At 34.3% G+C, this 14,268-nt stretch overlaps 1 protein-coding gene across 2 annotated transcripts in view; it reads left to right on the top strand.

Moving 5' to 3' along the window:
- Positions 1-14,268, top strand: part of LOC306842968 (ribosome quality control complex subunit TCF25-like) — a 174,694-nt gene that overhangs the window by 62,909 nt on the left and 97,517 nt on the right. For both annotated transcript variants that reach the window (XM_079374204.1, XM_079374205.1), the window contains exons 8-11: positions 52-151; positions 11,748-11,841; positions 11,996-12,088; positions 12,206-12,311. In XM_079374204.1, the coding sequence (XP_079230330.1) occupies positions 52-151; positions 11,748-11,841; positions 11,996-12,088; positions 12,206-12,311 (393 nt within the window). The remainder of the gene's footprint in view (positions 1-51; positions 152-11,747; positions 11,842-11,995; positions 12,089-12,205; positions 12,312-14,268) is intronic.

Genomic DNA, 14,268 nt, shown 5'->3' with positions numbered 1-14,268 from the left:
CGACAGATGTGCTAGCTGTGTATGATGACACTGTTTCTCTATTTTCTTCAGGTTCTCCTGCAATTTAACCCGTATCATATTGACTCACTTCTGCAGCTGTCAGATGTATGTCGTATGCAAGAAGATCAAGAGACTGCCAGAGATCTGATTGGTGAGGAAGTTCACTGATGCACTGAATATGAGAACAGTGTGAGACCGTATTATTCTACACTTACATATTTTAGGAGCACTTGTGCTTCTAATTTAAAATACATTTAAGAGACAGGCAAATATTTATTAGTGCAGTTTAAGTCCAGTGTTTTTATATTATTTTTCTTTTTCTTTGGAGATGGCAATGTTATGTACCAAAATATCATGCAGAAGTAGGCATGAGAAAACAAGTCTTGTCAATTATGATAGAATTCAAGAACATGGTGTGAGTCATGACAAAGGAGTTTACCTACTGATAAAAGAAATTTTATATTTTAAGTTCATTTGAAAGGTTGGAAAAAAAACAGCAGCTCATTTGAACTGTTTTACCTTGTAAACAAATGTTTATAAACTGAAGTGTAGTCCACAGCTTTTTTTTTTTTTTTTTTTTTTTTTTGTTGGTTGGTTGGTTGACTGCAGGCATGAAAAGCAGTCAGTGTGAAATTTGACTGATTTGCATCATTTCATTTAAAAACTGGTATTTACCATTACTGCAACTTAGAGCTTAACTGTTTGGGGAATTCCAATTCAATTTATGAATGAATTTAAAACAAAAAATCTCTCTGCTTCAGTTTTATTAGGCCACATTCACACTGTAATATTTAATTAAACCTTTCAATATGACTAATAATAATAATAATAATAATAATAATAATAATAATAATAAAGCTAAAGTTCATAAACTTTAAATGTTGGCTTGCCAAAGTGGCATGGGCAGCCTTGGAGCAAAAGAGCCAGATTACTTGTGTGCTCAGCGTTCTTGACCTGCCCCACTGCAAAAAAAAAAAAAAAAAAAAAAGTACAACAGGTATAGTTTTCATATTATTTTACTATGGACACTTGCTATTTTGTATTGAAATAAAAAAGCCAGGGTTCTTCAAATCTGGCCCTGGAGGGCCAATGTGCTGCAGAGTTTAGCTCCAGCCCTGATCAAACTCTCCTATCTGTGATTTTCTTATCCTGAAGACATTGACTGGCATGCTCGGGTGTATTTGATTAGGGTTAGAGCTAAACTCTGCAGGAAAATGGATCTCATGGGCCAGATTTGAGGATCCCTGTTTTAGGCTATGACAACAACTTGGACAGAGTTGGCTAGCTGGATGTGAAATATTCTATAAGTATTGAGGAAATTACCATTTTTGTACACTTGTTGGGCTTTATTAAACGTAATGAAAATAAAATGAATTTATACGTAGTTTATTAACCCAGATAAATAATATCCCTTTTTCAAATGAAAAATGAACCTTCATCAGTCCACCATTGTTTCGATGCCGGAGCGGTTGTAGAAAAGAATGTCTCCTCAGCGATTGAGGTGTTTTGTTGTTAGATGTAATAATGAACATTGCAGTCGTCATTTACTCCCGATATTTGATCCACTGAAGACAAATCATTCGTGATTCAGCCTCACCTCCAGAAGTAAGTTTTTTTTTTTTTTTTTTTTTTTTTTTTTTTTTTATGAATTTTGCAAATCGCCTTTCCAAATAATGTGCTAGTTAGCAAGTTTCACGATGAATGCGGCTAAAGTTTACAGTCTTTCAGAAAACTGTGCGTCACCCCATGGAGGGAGAGGGGTAGGGATAGCGGTTTTTGACAGGGTAAAAAGGGTGTTGTTTTACACTACCATTGAGAAATTTTAACTAAAGTATGTTATAGAGTTTTCATTAAGACCCTAAAGAGTCATTTCAACTTGGGCATCCGATCACCCCTTTAAAATGTCAGTTGAAAAAATTTAATCTCTTAAAGCATGAAATAAGATACCAAATCAGTAAATTTGAGTTTAATGTGGGTATATTATCAGTAAAGTAATCATTGTAATCACTCAAAGTAGTAATTTTTTAATGTGATTCAGAGATGAAGGCCATAATACTGTTGTTGTCCACACAAGGGAGCCACAGGATAGCAAATATTTCAAGATTCAAGAAATTGACTTAAAAATCCACCAGGTTTTAAAAAAAAAATGTTTTACCATTTATCGGGTGGTTGTGCGTACACACTGCCAACACCCATTTCAGTTCAAACTGCATGTAAAAGTGAGCTTTGCATCCAATCACCCCTTTAAGCAGTAATGATTGATTATGTCACTTGTTAAATGGTTATTTAACAATTATAATATATAAACAAAATAATGATTAAAAAGTACAACAGTTATTGTTTTCATAATATTTTCTATAGACTCTTATTTTTTTTTGTAATAAATAAGCTTTTTAACATTGTCATTAGCAAAAATTTTACGCTAATTTCATATATATTGTTTTCAACAATTGAAGTGGTTTTAAGTATCTTCCCTTTTTCAATGGCTGTTTCCAAGCGTTTTTTAGGATTTAAATGTCAAAAAATACTTGAAGCATTTTAAGCAGCTTGTATGAACCTGGCTAGACCGCTGTAATTTTCTGTTCTAACTAACAAGTTTATTATGATAATAAAAGTGTAGATACCAGTTAAATTGCACAATAAGCAAATTGCAAACAATAACATGAAACAGCAGGTTTTAAAACACCTTCGTAAATGGGAAGATTTCAATACATGAGGATTCTGAATGGGATTCTTCTAGTGAGCCATTAACCCTCTGGGGTCTGAGGTGATTTTGGGGCCCTTGAGACATGCCCTGATATTTGTGCTTATTTCAGCTACTTATAACATACTATTGACCAACATGTATTTTTTTTTTGTATTCAGCACAAACTGTGATATAATAATATGTGACCAAGATGGATGTACATGTTTGCATTTTTTAGAAAAAAAATATTATGCGTGGTTAGTAAGTTTTGGGGGAAAAAATAAGGCCATAAAACCCACACTAAATAGTCCAGAATAAGACTTTTGAGTAATCAGTCTTAAAATCAATATATTGATTTTAATTTTTAAAGACATTTTTTAAAGACATGTTTTGTGATCGAAAGCTTATATGCGAGGGAGTGGCAATGGCCTTGAATATTAAGTGATTTTCACCTGAGAGACTAAGGGCCCTCCCATAAAGGCTGCTAATGGCCCATCAGTGTGACCGTGACTTTGAGGCAGGTAAGACAGAAAGTGAGGAGATTTTTTTTTTTTTTTTTTTGCACATTTTAGAGTTGCCTTTTATTTTAGAGTTGCACAGGTGTGCCAGCCTAAGGCACACCTGTGCAATAATCATGCTGTCCAATCAGCATCTTGATATGCCACACCTGTGACGTGGATGGATTATCTCGGCAAAGGAAAAGTGCTCTCTAACACCGATTTAGACAGATTTTTGAACAATATTTGAGAGAAACAGGCCTTTTGTGTACATAGAAAAAGTCTTAGATCTTTGAGTTTAGCTCATGAAAAATGGGGGCAAAAACAAAGGTGTTGCGTTTATAAGTGTGTGTGTGTGTGTGTGTGTGTGTAAAATTATAAACGCAACATTTGATTGTCATGCGCATCTCGTCAGTAAAGCCGGTTCTGTGATCTCCGTCACATGTTTTCAGATGGAGCGGCATTTAATACACAGAGCTGTAGATCACAGCAATATCGCGTTCATAATCGCAGATGAATCGCATTCGATTATGAACGCGATATCGCGTAGCTTGTCAGTGTGAGTGTTTTTATTAATGCCATTAACGTTTTTGTTATATAGCCTACAGTGTATAGCACTAGTCAACTAAATGAATATAACATGGCAAAGACTGATTGAATGTATTTTTAGTCCAGTGCCTGTAGGCCTACATATTAGTATTGACCAAGTTCAGAGGCTGTCATATGTGGATCAACTTTGTGTTTTCAATATGAAAAAATTATTTTTATATTGATTCAATGGATTTAGTGCATTTTGAAGAAAAATAAAATAATGGATTGGATTTATTGCATTTGGGGGAGAAAAAAAGATGAGTTTTTATAATAAATCTTTGAAAATCAAAATCTGGATTTGAATTTTTTAATGTTATTATAACCTAAAGATGCTATGTGAAAGTTTGAAACAGAAAATAGTGGTTTTCATCTTGCCACTTTCTTGGTAAAGAAAACACATTTTTACTCAAATTAATCAAAATGGATTTATAGCGTTTTGGAACCCAACTCTTCCTATATATGTGTGTGTGTGTGTATATGTATATCCTGTATCAAATCGCGAAAGAAATTACGAGCATGCAATGTCGTGATCAGTTAAGTCATGAAGTTACCAAAAAGGCGATTAAACCTGCCATAAAAATATGCATGCATGTAATATGTTATATATAATTTACATTAAGAACATGTCTCTGAAATGGTCTTCAAAACTGTCCTGTCTCCCTCATCTAACACATTTACATTTATGCATTTAGCAGACGCTTTTATCCAAAGCGACTTACATTGCATTCAAGTTACAGTTTTACATTTTATCAGCTCTATTCAGCTCGATTAAACTCGTCAGCTCATTAGAAGAGACTGAAATGGGTCTGACCTGAAATGGGTCAGAAAAGGTAGAGTTTAGAGAAAATACGATGGGTGTCAGATGGGTGCCACGTCATGTTCGGTAGCAGCAGCTCTTAAAGAAATAGCAGCCAAAACAACCTAATAACCAGCTGATGTGATGTCTGCTCATCAAGAATAAAAGAAAAAAAGAGGAAATAAATAACTTTTATAGTTGTAAGGATTCATCTGTATTTAGTTTAGAATTTAGTGTTTGATAACTTTATTCAATTTCTGTATATTTCTGCTTAGGGGCACAGGTAGATATGACATTTATTATAATGGGTTTATGTGAAGATTGTTTGTTTTAAGTTCACTTAAATTATAAGTTATTTTTAAATTCTAATAAATATTCAAATTGATGGATCTTAATTATAATGTAAAGTTGAATGGCTATAGTCAATGGTAGTCAATTAGGGGGAAACATTTTTATAGGGAAATCAGTATTAATTGGTATCAGTGATACTGGCATTCAGTCATAAAAAATAAAGATGCCATTTAAACAAATATTAAAAAAATACTGTCTTTGTTGTTTGTACAATAATTTGAAGATAGAATGTGAAATTATTGCAATATAAAAGTATATTTAAAAACTTTAATGTTAGGTGGGATTAATCGCGATTAATTTCAGAATAATGTGCGATTTAGTTTTTTTTTTTAATCGATTAACAGCACTTGAACGCACAGTGACTGCTACAATTCAAATGAAAAAGCAAAGTCCATTTGCAACTGTATTTCCCATGTCTTACGAGCTATGAGCCTGTCATATTTAAATATCAATATTAATTACCACATTTGCCTTTTCACTTTCTCTGCTTCTTGCATGTAACCTGCCAAAACTCAAATGGAATCGCAATTCCTTTTGCATTTGAATTTCCTATGTCTTCACGGAAAGCTGTCAGTCAATGTGAGGGGGCGGGACTATTCTAGGGGGCGTGTTTGTATTGGGAGGTGACGTCTCTCACAGACAACCTTGCCGAATGCTTTGATCAATGCAGGTAATCGGTAAAGGCTCAGCTAAAGGCATCTGCCAATCAGTTCGTGCCTGTGTGAACGAACAGAAAACCTTTCTGGAGCAATACATTATTTTTTTATAATAATAATTATAATCTTTTTTTTACCCCAAATGCAGCGATTATACCCTGCTAACAGTGGGAGCAACAACGGTACGCACAATAGGTCAATATTCACTATTACCCAAACGCTTTTCACCTGTCTCGACATTACTCACTGTTTCTCTCATTCTGACTGATGCAAATGAGTAAACAGGCACTTCTGGTTTCTTACAAAGAAATGTAGAAAATACATTTATTTTTAACAATTAGGCTACAACAATGTATAGCATCACGGAACTAAATTATACACACATGCAAATCTCTTTTCTTTTTAATATACATTTATTAACAAAGATTAAAAATAAGAAAGATGCACATTACAAATACGTCGTTGTAAATGAGAAACTGTGAGTCGTGCAGCAGTAATAATGTAACAATAACATACCATTTCAAGCAAAATACTGAATATTTATTCAAGCATTTAACATTTATATTGAATTAAATGTCAGTAATGAACTGAATAAATTATAGCGATCACGGAGAAGGTCCTCTGTCCCAAACGTGTACAGTAGGCTATAGTTGATACAGTATACAACTCCCCATCAGTAGTTCTATACTGCCACCTGCTGGTGCAGTTGTGTAACTTAGAGAACAACTTTTGTAATGTTGAGATCGCGTGAAAAATAAATCGTGATAACGATAAAATGTTTATGTCGATCACAACAAAAATAAAGTCTTGATCACGAGAAAACAAGGGGAAAAAAATGCATGGCCGCTTAGAACTTCAGTAGTAATAGAGAGCGCATCACCTACTTCAATATCTTTTACTGTTTGCACTCTGATTGAGGCACATAAGCAAACAGTGCAATGTATTTATTATATTTACCTGTTTGCCACCTATATCTTATTCCTATCTTATAATAGAGCACCTGCCTCAAGATCTGTCTTTTTACACTCCAATTGATGCACTTGACAAAACAGAAAATGCTGCTACTTGATCAATCATTCATCAATCATGCATTGATCAATCATTTTCCCAAATGCCATTTGTTTGTAAATGTTCTGTTATTATTATAATTAGTCTGTAAATGGCCATTAACAGAGGCCAGAGACACAGAAGACGGAAGCAAAGAGGAGAAAATACCATATCAGGCAGAACAAGATGACTGTTCACGATGCACAAAATATAGGAATCCTATTGTATTTTATATGAATGTGTTTCTGAGGGGAACAGGCTGTTTTCAGAAAAATTGACATGGCGTTTTCTTTTAGTCTCACCTCGCATTAAATGAGTTAATATGTGCAGAGCTGCTGGTTTACAGTGATAACCAAGGAAACGTTGTATCACTGTTCCATAAGCGCCACCTGCTGTCAGAGAGTGAAATTGCATCTCATTCAGCCTGCTGTTTGAAAGTGAAAGTGACATGACATACGGCCAAGTATGGTGACCCATACTCTGAATTCGTGCTCTGCATTTTACCCATCCAAAGTGCACGCACACACCCGGAGCAGTGTTTCATTCACGTAGCATAATTTCACAAAGCTAAAGTCACACCATTCTGTTTTTACTTCAGATTTTGAAATTATGCAGTCTAATATAAATCAACATTGCACTTTTTGTTTTTTTTTGATTGATTCATGATTAAAATGCAGTGGCTGCCTTGCCACTAATTTCAGATGGCAATGAAAAATCAAGGTGCAACACCGTGAAGAATATGCAAATCTTATTTTATAAGTTATTCAATTTCTGTACCTACCTTGAATTTCATTTCTATCTTTATACTATATAATTAATTTTGCTATTACTTGCAGTTTGTTTGAACTTTATATTAGTTAGGCTAGTGGTTTTTGCTGTGGTATTAAAATTTAAATCAAGATTTGTAAAATTTTATTGGTATCTAAAATATAGGTGTCAAGTTTATTTATTAGAATACAAGGTGACATGGATAAAACAAAAATTGATAAACAGGGCAAGTAATAATTTGATCCACTGAAAAAATCCTTAGCGTTGAACCCTGGGCTATTTTTTGCAGCACCATTTTATTCCATTCCCGCTCATCAACTGGCAATCACTTAAGTCAAATGCAGTCACCAGGCTGTACTGTTAACTAAGGCAAATATGCTAGAAATTGTAAATTTTTAGGAGCTTTGGCTATGAAATGACCACTTCAAAGACTGATTTAAAACAAAAAGTATAAAAAATATCAAAGTGCATTTAACTGGTAAAAGCAAAAAAAAAAATGCTCAGCACAACAGCGGCCTGTTTTTCTGTTCATTATAGGTCATGAATATTCAGCTTTTTAGTCAGTGAAAGTCAGGGAATTTGACATTTGGCTTAGAGTGGGAACACTGTTTACTGAGTGGCTGTTACTTGTTTCATAACAGATTTATTTAAACACATTAAATAGGTTAAGACATCACTAACATGTAAAGTAAAATGATGATAAAATGATCGCGTTCACTCACGCTGTGGTTAAAAAAATGCTGTATTTGTTCGGTACACGTGTACTGAACCGAAAGACTCTTACCAAAAATGTTCGGTACGAATACGTGCAAAAATGCAAAAAAACATTTAAATTAAAAAATGCAAAATGAATCGGAATGCGCACAGGCTAATTTTGCGCTACAGGCAAAAAGAGTCAAAAAGGTTGAGATTTTCACAAAAATGACTTCAAGTCCAAGTCCTTGTCTAGCGATCACAATGCTCCAAATTTAACATCTAATTAAGCGTCTAAAATTCTTTATTTGTACGTCTTCTGAGAGGAGTATGCTACCTTTCCTCTGTTCACTTCTCGCACAGACTGCCATCTAAAGTGCACGAATAAAGGCACTTCCGACTGCGTGCAATCTCAATAAATATACACATACACACAGAATTACAGTATTTAAATGTTCACGCAGACATAATCTGTTGTCTTAAGTGAATGTTCTGGGAACTGTTGGGGAAAAACATTGGATGTGTAACATTATATTAGATCCATGCATTACAGTAGATTTTAATATATAGGCCATCTGTCTCATCACTCGCTGCACTTGATTGAATTGCTTTTTTAATAATTTATTTATTTAAAATGAACACTCTAAAGTGCTTTTTATAGTTGTTTTTGTTTTTCTTATGTTTGTTCTTTTTTGGATCTGTTCTTATCAAAATAAATATAGGATAAAATAAAAAATAGCTGTGGTGTTGTTATCAATATAGTATTGATTATTTAGAAAAGAACTGAAGGAAAAGATGCAATGTTGCGAAGTGATTTTGCTTTGGAACCTTCAGAAATCTTTAACTCTATTTTTCTCAAAACGGACTTTGCTGACTCTATCAAATTCAAACGGGTGGGACATTGATGTATATATGACGTATATAAGGGTATAATTCGACAGGCAAATTTTAAAATACTAAAAATAATCATCTTTTGTAGTTGTTCAAACATTAAGAAGGTTGTGTACACATAAATTCATATAAAGTGATTTTAGTGTTTTTTTCATGTAGATGAATCGGCCTTAGCCTTAAAAAATGTCATGTGGTGCGACCATTATTTATATTCAAATTAATTAATTTCCTTTACATTTTCAATTTTCATTCACATTAATTTCCATTGTTTTAGATGTTCTCAGTAATTAAACTGTTTAGAAATAAAGTATTTGCATTTCTTTTGAGTTTTTGTAAATAGTGAGCTCATATTTTTGTTGTATAATTTCAGAGTTGCCGTCTTAATTGTAGTTAGCAGACTTATTTTTCCTGTAAATTGCATAAAACTGATATAAATATTTTAAAAATACCATTTACTTAAGCATACTATAGCAGTGATTCATATTTCAGCCACAGAAATTAGATAATTTATTTTTAATTTAATACAGTTATTGCTATTATTGGTCGCACCATATGATGAGTGGTCGCTCCAAATGACAAAAAGACCTTACATCATTAAAAATCTGTTTAAAGAAATGTGTGAGAAGTTCAGCATATGGCATTAACTGCAGTCTTTTTCTTTAGACCCAGTTATTTCTAAACTTTGCCCAACCTTGGCCCAACAGGCAATCTGAGCAATCATAATGCCAAATCTGCCATTTTTTTCCGACAAACAAACCAGACAGGAAAGTAGATTAACGTCTGTGGACTTGAACTTGAAAAATAGTGTATATTGACATCTATTCACAGTTGAAACAAGATGCCTTGTGATGTTCATTCATGTTTATTTTGTGCTATAGCTAGTAAGAGATGATCGGTTCACATGCCACTTGAACCGAGGTGCTACTGCAATCTGTCACGACACATTAAAGAGCCACAAAGCTGTATTTGTTGTTTGAATTTTTTTTTTTTTTTTAAATGACCAAATTTGAACTCTGAGACTTTAATACCGAAAGTAACCTGCTCTGTCTTGTATGTCGGTGTGTTCTTTGCTCCATTATGTATTTTTCACTGCATGAGAACATGTGTTGCATAAAAGTGCCATGGTTTGTCGGACATAGCAACAGTAACTAAGGGTGGGTCTTTGCGAAGGGTCAATTTAGAGTAGCAGAAACATCTTTCTTACAGCAGAAAATTACATCTGGAGTTTGTGCTTGACTGAAGGGTCAGAATTAACATGCTGCCTATGGCGAGTGTTTATTTTACTTTGCTTGGCAGTGGAATCTGGTAAAATATATTAAAATAGTTATTAATAAATATATAATCAACTACTAATAAATGCGTAATTACCAAATTAAAATTAGATGCTCTAAATTATTGTTTTTTGCATTTTTTCTCATATTGTACAAATATTAAACATAAACCACCCGAAATGACCCAAATTGCATAAAAATCTATTCCAAATTATATTAAAATAAAGTGTTTTGTGTATATAAACCATTAATTGAATATAAAGGTGCAAAAACTGTAAATCTGGGACATATCTATAATGGAAAACACTCTGCAGTGGTCGCACCACATGATATTTTCAAATTCAGTCAAAATTTATAAGCACAGAATTAGCCACCTGAACAAAACAAGCTAGCTTCCCATGAAAGGTCACTATGAAATTTATAATAAAAATAAATGCTTGTAGAAATAACTTTAATGACTTTGAGGTCATACCACGATATCCAAATGTGGTAACTACGTTTTCCAAATTTGAAAGAGTTACAAACCTTCTTGATGCTTCTATGGGTCCTTGGAAAATTGTTATATGATGCAATGTCATATCTTTGAATGGATTTCAACATAAAAGTACCAAAATGGTGGTTTCTTGATGGTCGCACCACATGATATTTCATAAAATGGAGATTATCGGACAAAGTTTGTTTGAATATTATGATGGAAATATAAATACAAATGCTTTGTAATTGTATACAGGATTACAAAACACTTTGGAAATCATGTCAAATAGTGCAGAAAATTAATCTGAGTAAATTTAGTGTAATTTCAAAGATGTTTCCAAAACAGTTATGGACGGACGCACAAAATTACAAATAACTAATGTATTTTGAAAAGTTAAAGTTGGTACATGTGTGGGAGAGGTACTTCTTATATATGCCATCTTTTTATGCATTTAAAACAATTTTTAACTGAAAAAAAATATGCAAACGGACAGAAAATGTAGGCATCACATCATTGACCCGGGTATAGCACAGTCATTTTTTTTTTGTCAGATTACAGCTACTCGTGTAATTTAAAAGGTCTTTTAATAGAGAATATAAAAATAAAAATAACTCTTTTTGGAAAATGTGTGACTCATTTTGCCAGAACAGTTCTCACTCTCTCTCACTCATTCTCACTCATACACACACACACACACACTCTCACTCACTCACTCACTCACTCACTCACACATATATGGGTCACGTTAATTTCAATAGAAAAAAATAGGGTCGCTCTTAAAGTTTAAAAACCACTGACTTAGAGCCTTGTTGTCATTCCTGTAAAAAAATAAAAAATATGGTGCTACCCTGACCAAACTTGGGAAGATGCACATCATGAGTGACCCAAACTCATAGATGGAGTTTGTACGAAGCAGCATTTAATGACATTTATCGAAGTGATGCTCTTTTTCTTTTTCTTTTTTTTTGATATATACAAGACAATGGAAGAGAATATACAGAATTTGTTTTTGTTTGTCTCTGCAGAAAGGGCCTTATATAGTTTTGAGTGTGCATTCCACCCTGTGTTCAGCCTGACATCAGGCACGTGTCGACTGGACTTCAGCAGACCAGAGAACAGGTGAGATGTTGCAGGTGCCATCATGTTGCAGGTGCCCTGAAAGATATGCAGCACACTAATTCTTGTTGGTATTACATCTATATTGTAACTTTTGATTTCAATTAAGAGAGTCTTAACTTTTGATGAAATCTCTTTTACTCTCCTGTATCTACAGGGCCTTTTATTTAGTGCTGTTCAAGCATATGTTATTTCTGGAGAAGAGAGGTTGTCCACGCACAGCCCTGGAGTACTGTAAACTGATTCTGAGGTACTAGCCCACATCAGATTCATACAATAAATTGATCAGATTCATAAGACAAGATCCATCATCCACGGTCTGTCAGCCAGATGTATTGTGTAAAACATGACATGAATATGCTTCCAGTCTGGATCCAGATACTGACCCTCTCTGCATGCTGCTGATCTTTGACTTCCTGTGCCTGCGCTGTCGTGAGTACACCACCCTCATCCGACTCTATGAGGAATGGGAGGTAAAGAACTCATCATTATTCATCATTAGGCTTTTAATCAAATTCTGTGTGGTTGTTTGTGCTCTCCATAAAAGAGGAATGCCCACCACAGTTTTTATTTCAGGGTCAGTCCATCTTAAAGGGTTAGTTCACCCCAAAATTAAAATTCTGTCATTAATTACTCACCCTCATGTCGTTTCAAACCTGCAAGACCTTCGTTCATCTTTGGAACACAAATTAAGATGTTTTTGATTAGAGAGCTATCTGACACTCCATAGACAGCAACACAACTGAAATATTCCCAGGTCCAGAAATGTAGTAAATACATCGGTAAAACAGTCCATGTGACATCAGTGGCTCAACTTCAGTTTTGCGACGCTACGAGAATACTTTTTTTATTTTTTTTTGCTCAAAGAAAACAAAAATAACAATTTACTGAACCATTCTTCTTCCCCGAGTTACGTCTTCTGCCATTTTGGAGAGTTTATGTTTGGATTGTTTATGTTTGGGGGAAAGTATGCGTATGTGTTGTGATACTCTCTAAAGTGGCGGACGACGTAACTCGGGGCAGAAGAATGGTTGAGTAAATTGATATTTTTGTTTTCTTTGCTCAAAAAAAAAAGTGCTCTCGTAGCGTCTCGTAGTTGAGCCACTGATGTCACATGGACTGTTTTACTGATGTATTTACTACATTTCTGGACCTGGGAACATTTCAGTTGTGTTGCTGTCTACGGAGTGCTGTCTATAGCTCTCCGATTTCAACAAAAACATCTTAATTTGTGTTCCGAAGATGAACGAAGGTCTTATGGGTTTGAAAAGACATAAGGGTGAGTAATTGATGACAGAATTTTCATTTTGGGGTGAACTAACCCTTTAAGTGGTCCAGTGGAGATTGATTGATTTAACTAATTGACCTCTGTGTATTAGGGCTGGGACAATACATAGATGCATCGCAAATCGCAAAATGATTCCGCATCAATTCTGAGATTTTATGAATGCATCGCGATTCCTCTGGAATCGAGTCTGAGCTTACTTTTGAACAGGAGATGGCACTGCATGCTTTAGAAACAGCCGTACTCTGCTCGTTTCCAAATCCTTATACACACTTGAACCTAAAATAATCATTCATGGAATTTGAAAATGTTTAAGTGAATTACAAGGGTGTTCACAGTGGGCTGTGTTTACATTAAATTCACGTCATAAAAGCATTCTGAGCCGAGGTGAAATTACAAACTCAGCCAAGCGCTCTTCAGTGCTTTTCTTCATGAGAATTTGCGTGTGCGGATAAAAACTAGATTAGAGCGCCATCTGCTGTTAAAATCTAGACTCAGAAAATCCCAGAATCGATGTATCGTCCCAGCCCTACTACGTATTGATATTGCAAAACCACCATTTAAAAAAAATACTTGGCTTAACTGCAGTGGCCATCTTTTTGTCATGGCCCACAACAAATTAAAATTTTTTGGTTATGCAATTGTTTATGGAAACTTAAGTATAGTCTAAGCTCCTTAAGGCAAGTACTGAGCTCCTGCTGATAGAAATGTGGGGAAAAGCTCTCTGCATTCATGTTTTTGGAGATATGAACAGATGCAATATAAAAATAACATAATACAAATTAAATAATTACTACCTAAAAACTGTGACGGGCTATATTTAGTAGTCCCAATAAGCCTTGTGATGTAAGCTGTAGTCTTATTTAAGAATAAGATAACATTTAAGTATATACATATTTTAAATGCACAATGCCCATGTTACAGGGAGTGGTGTTTAGATAAATATGTAAATATGTACTGCATGCTTTCCTCTCAATAACAAAATAAACTCTCATTGTGTGGATATTTTTGTACCTGATCTGTAATTCAGCACGCAAGTCAACTCATGTCAAGTTTACTTGTATAGCATTTCAAACAATAGATTGCAAGCAGCTTTACAGAATTACAACTTCAAATTCTATTATAAAGCAACTCTCCAGTGTATT

Source organism: Barbus barbus, assembly GCF_936440315.1.
Source record: "Barbus barbus genome assembly, chromosome: 23".
In the NCBI taxonomy this organism is placed as follows: Eukaryota; Metazoa; Chordata; class Actinopteri; order Cypriniformes; family Cyprinidae; genus Barbus; species Barbus barbus.
Note: the sequence above shows the minus strand (reverse complement) of the source record. Positions and strands in the feature narration are given on the sequence as shown.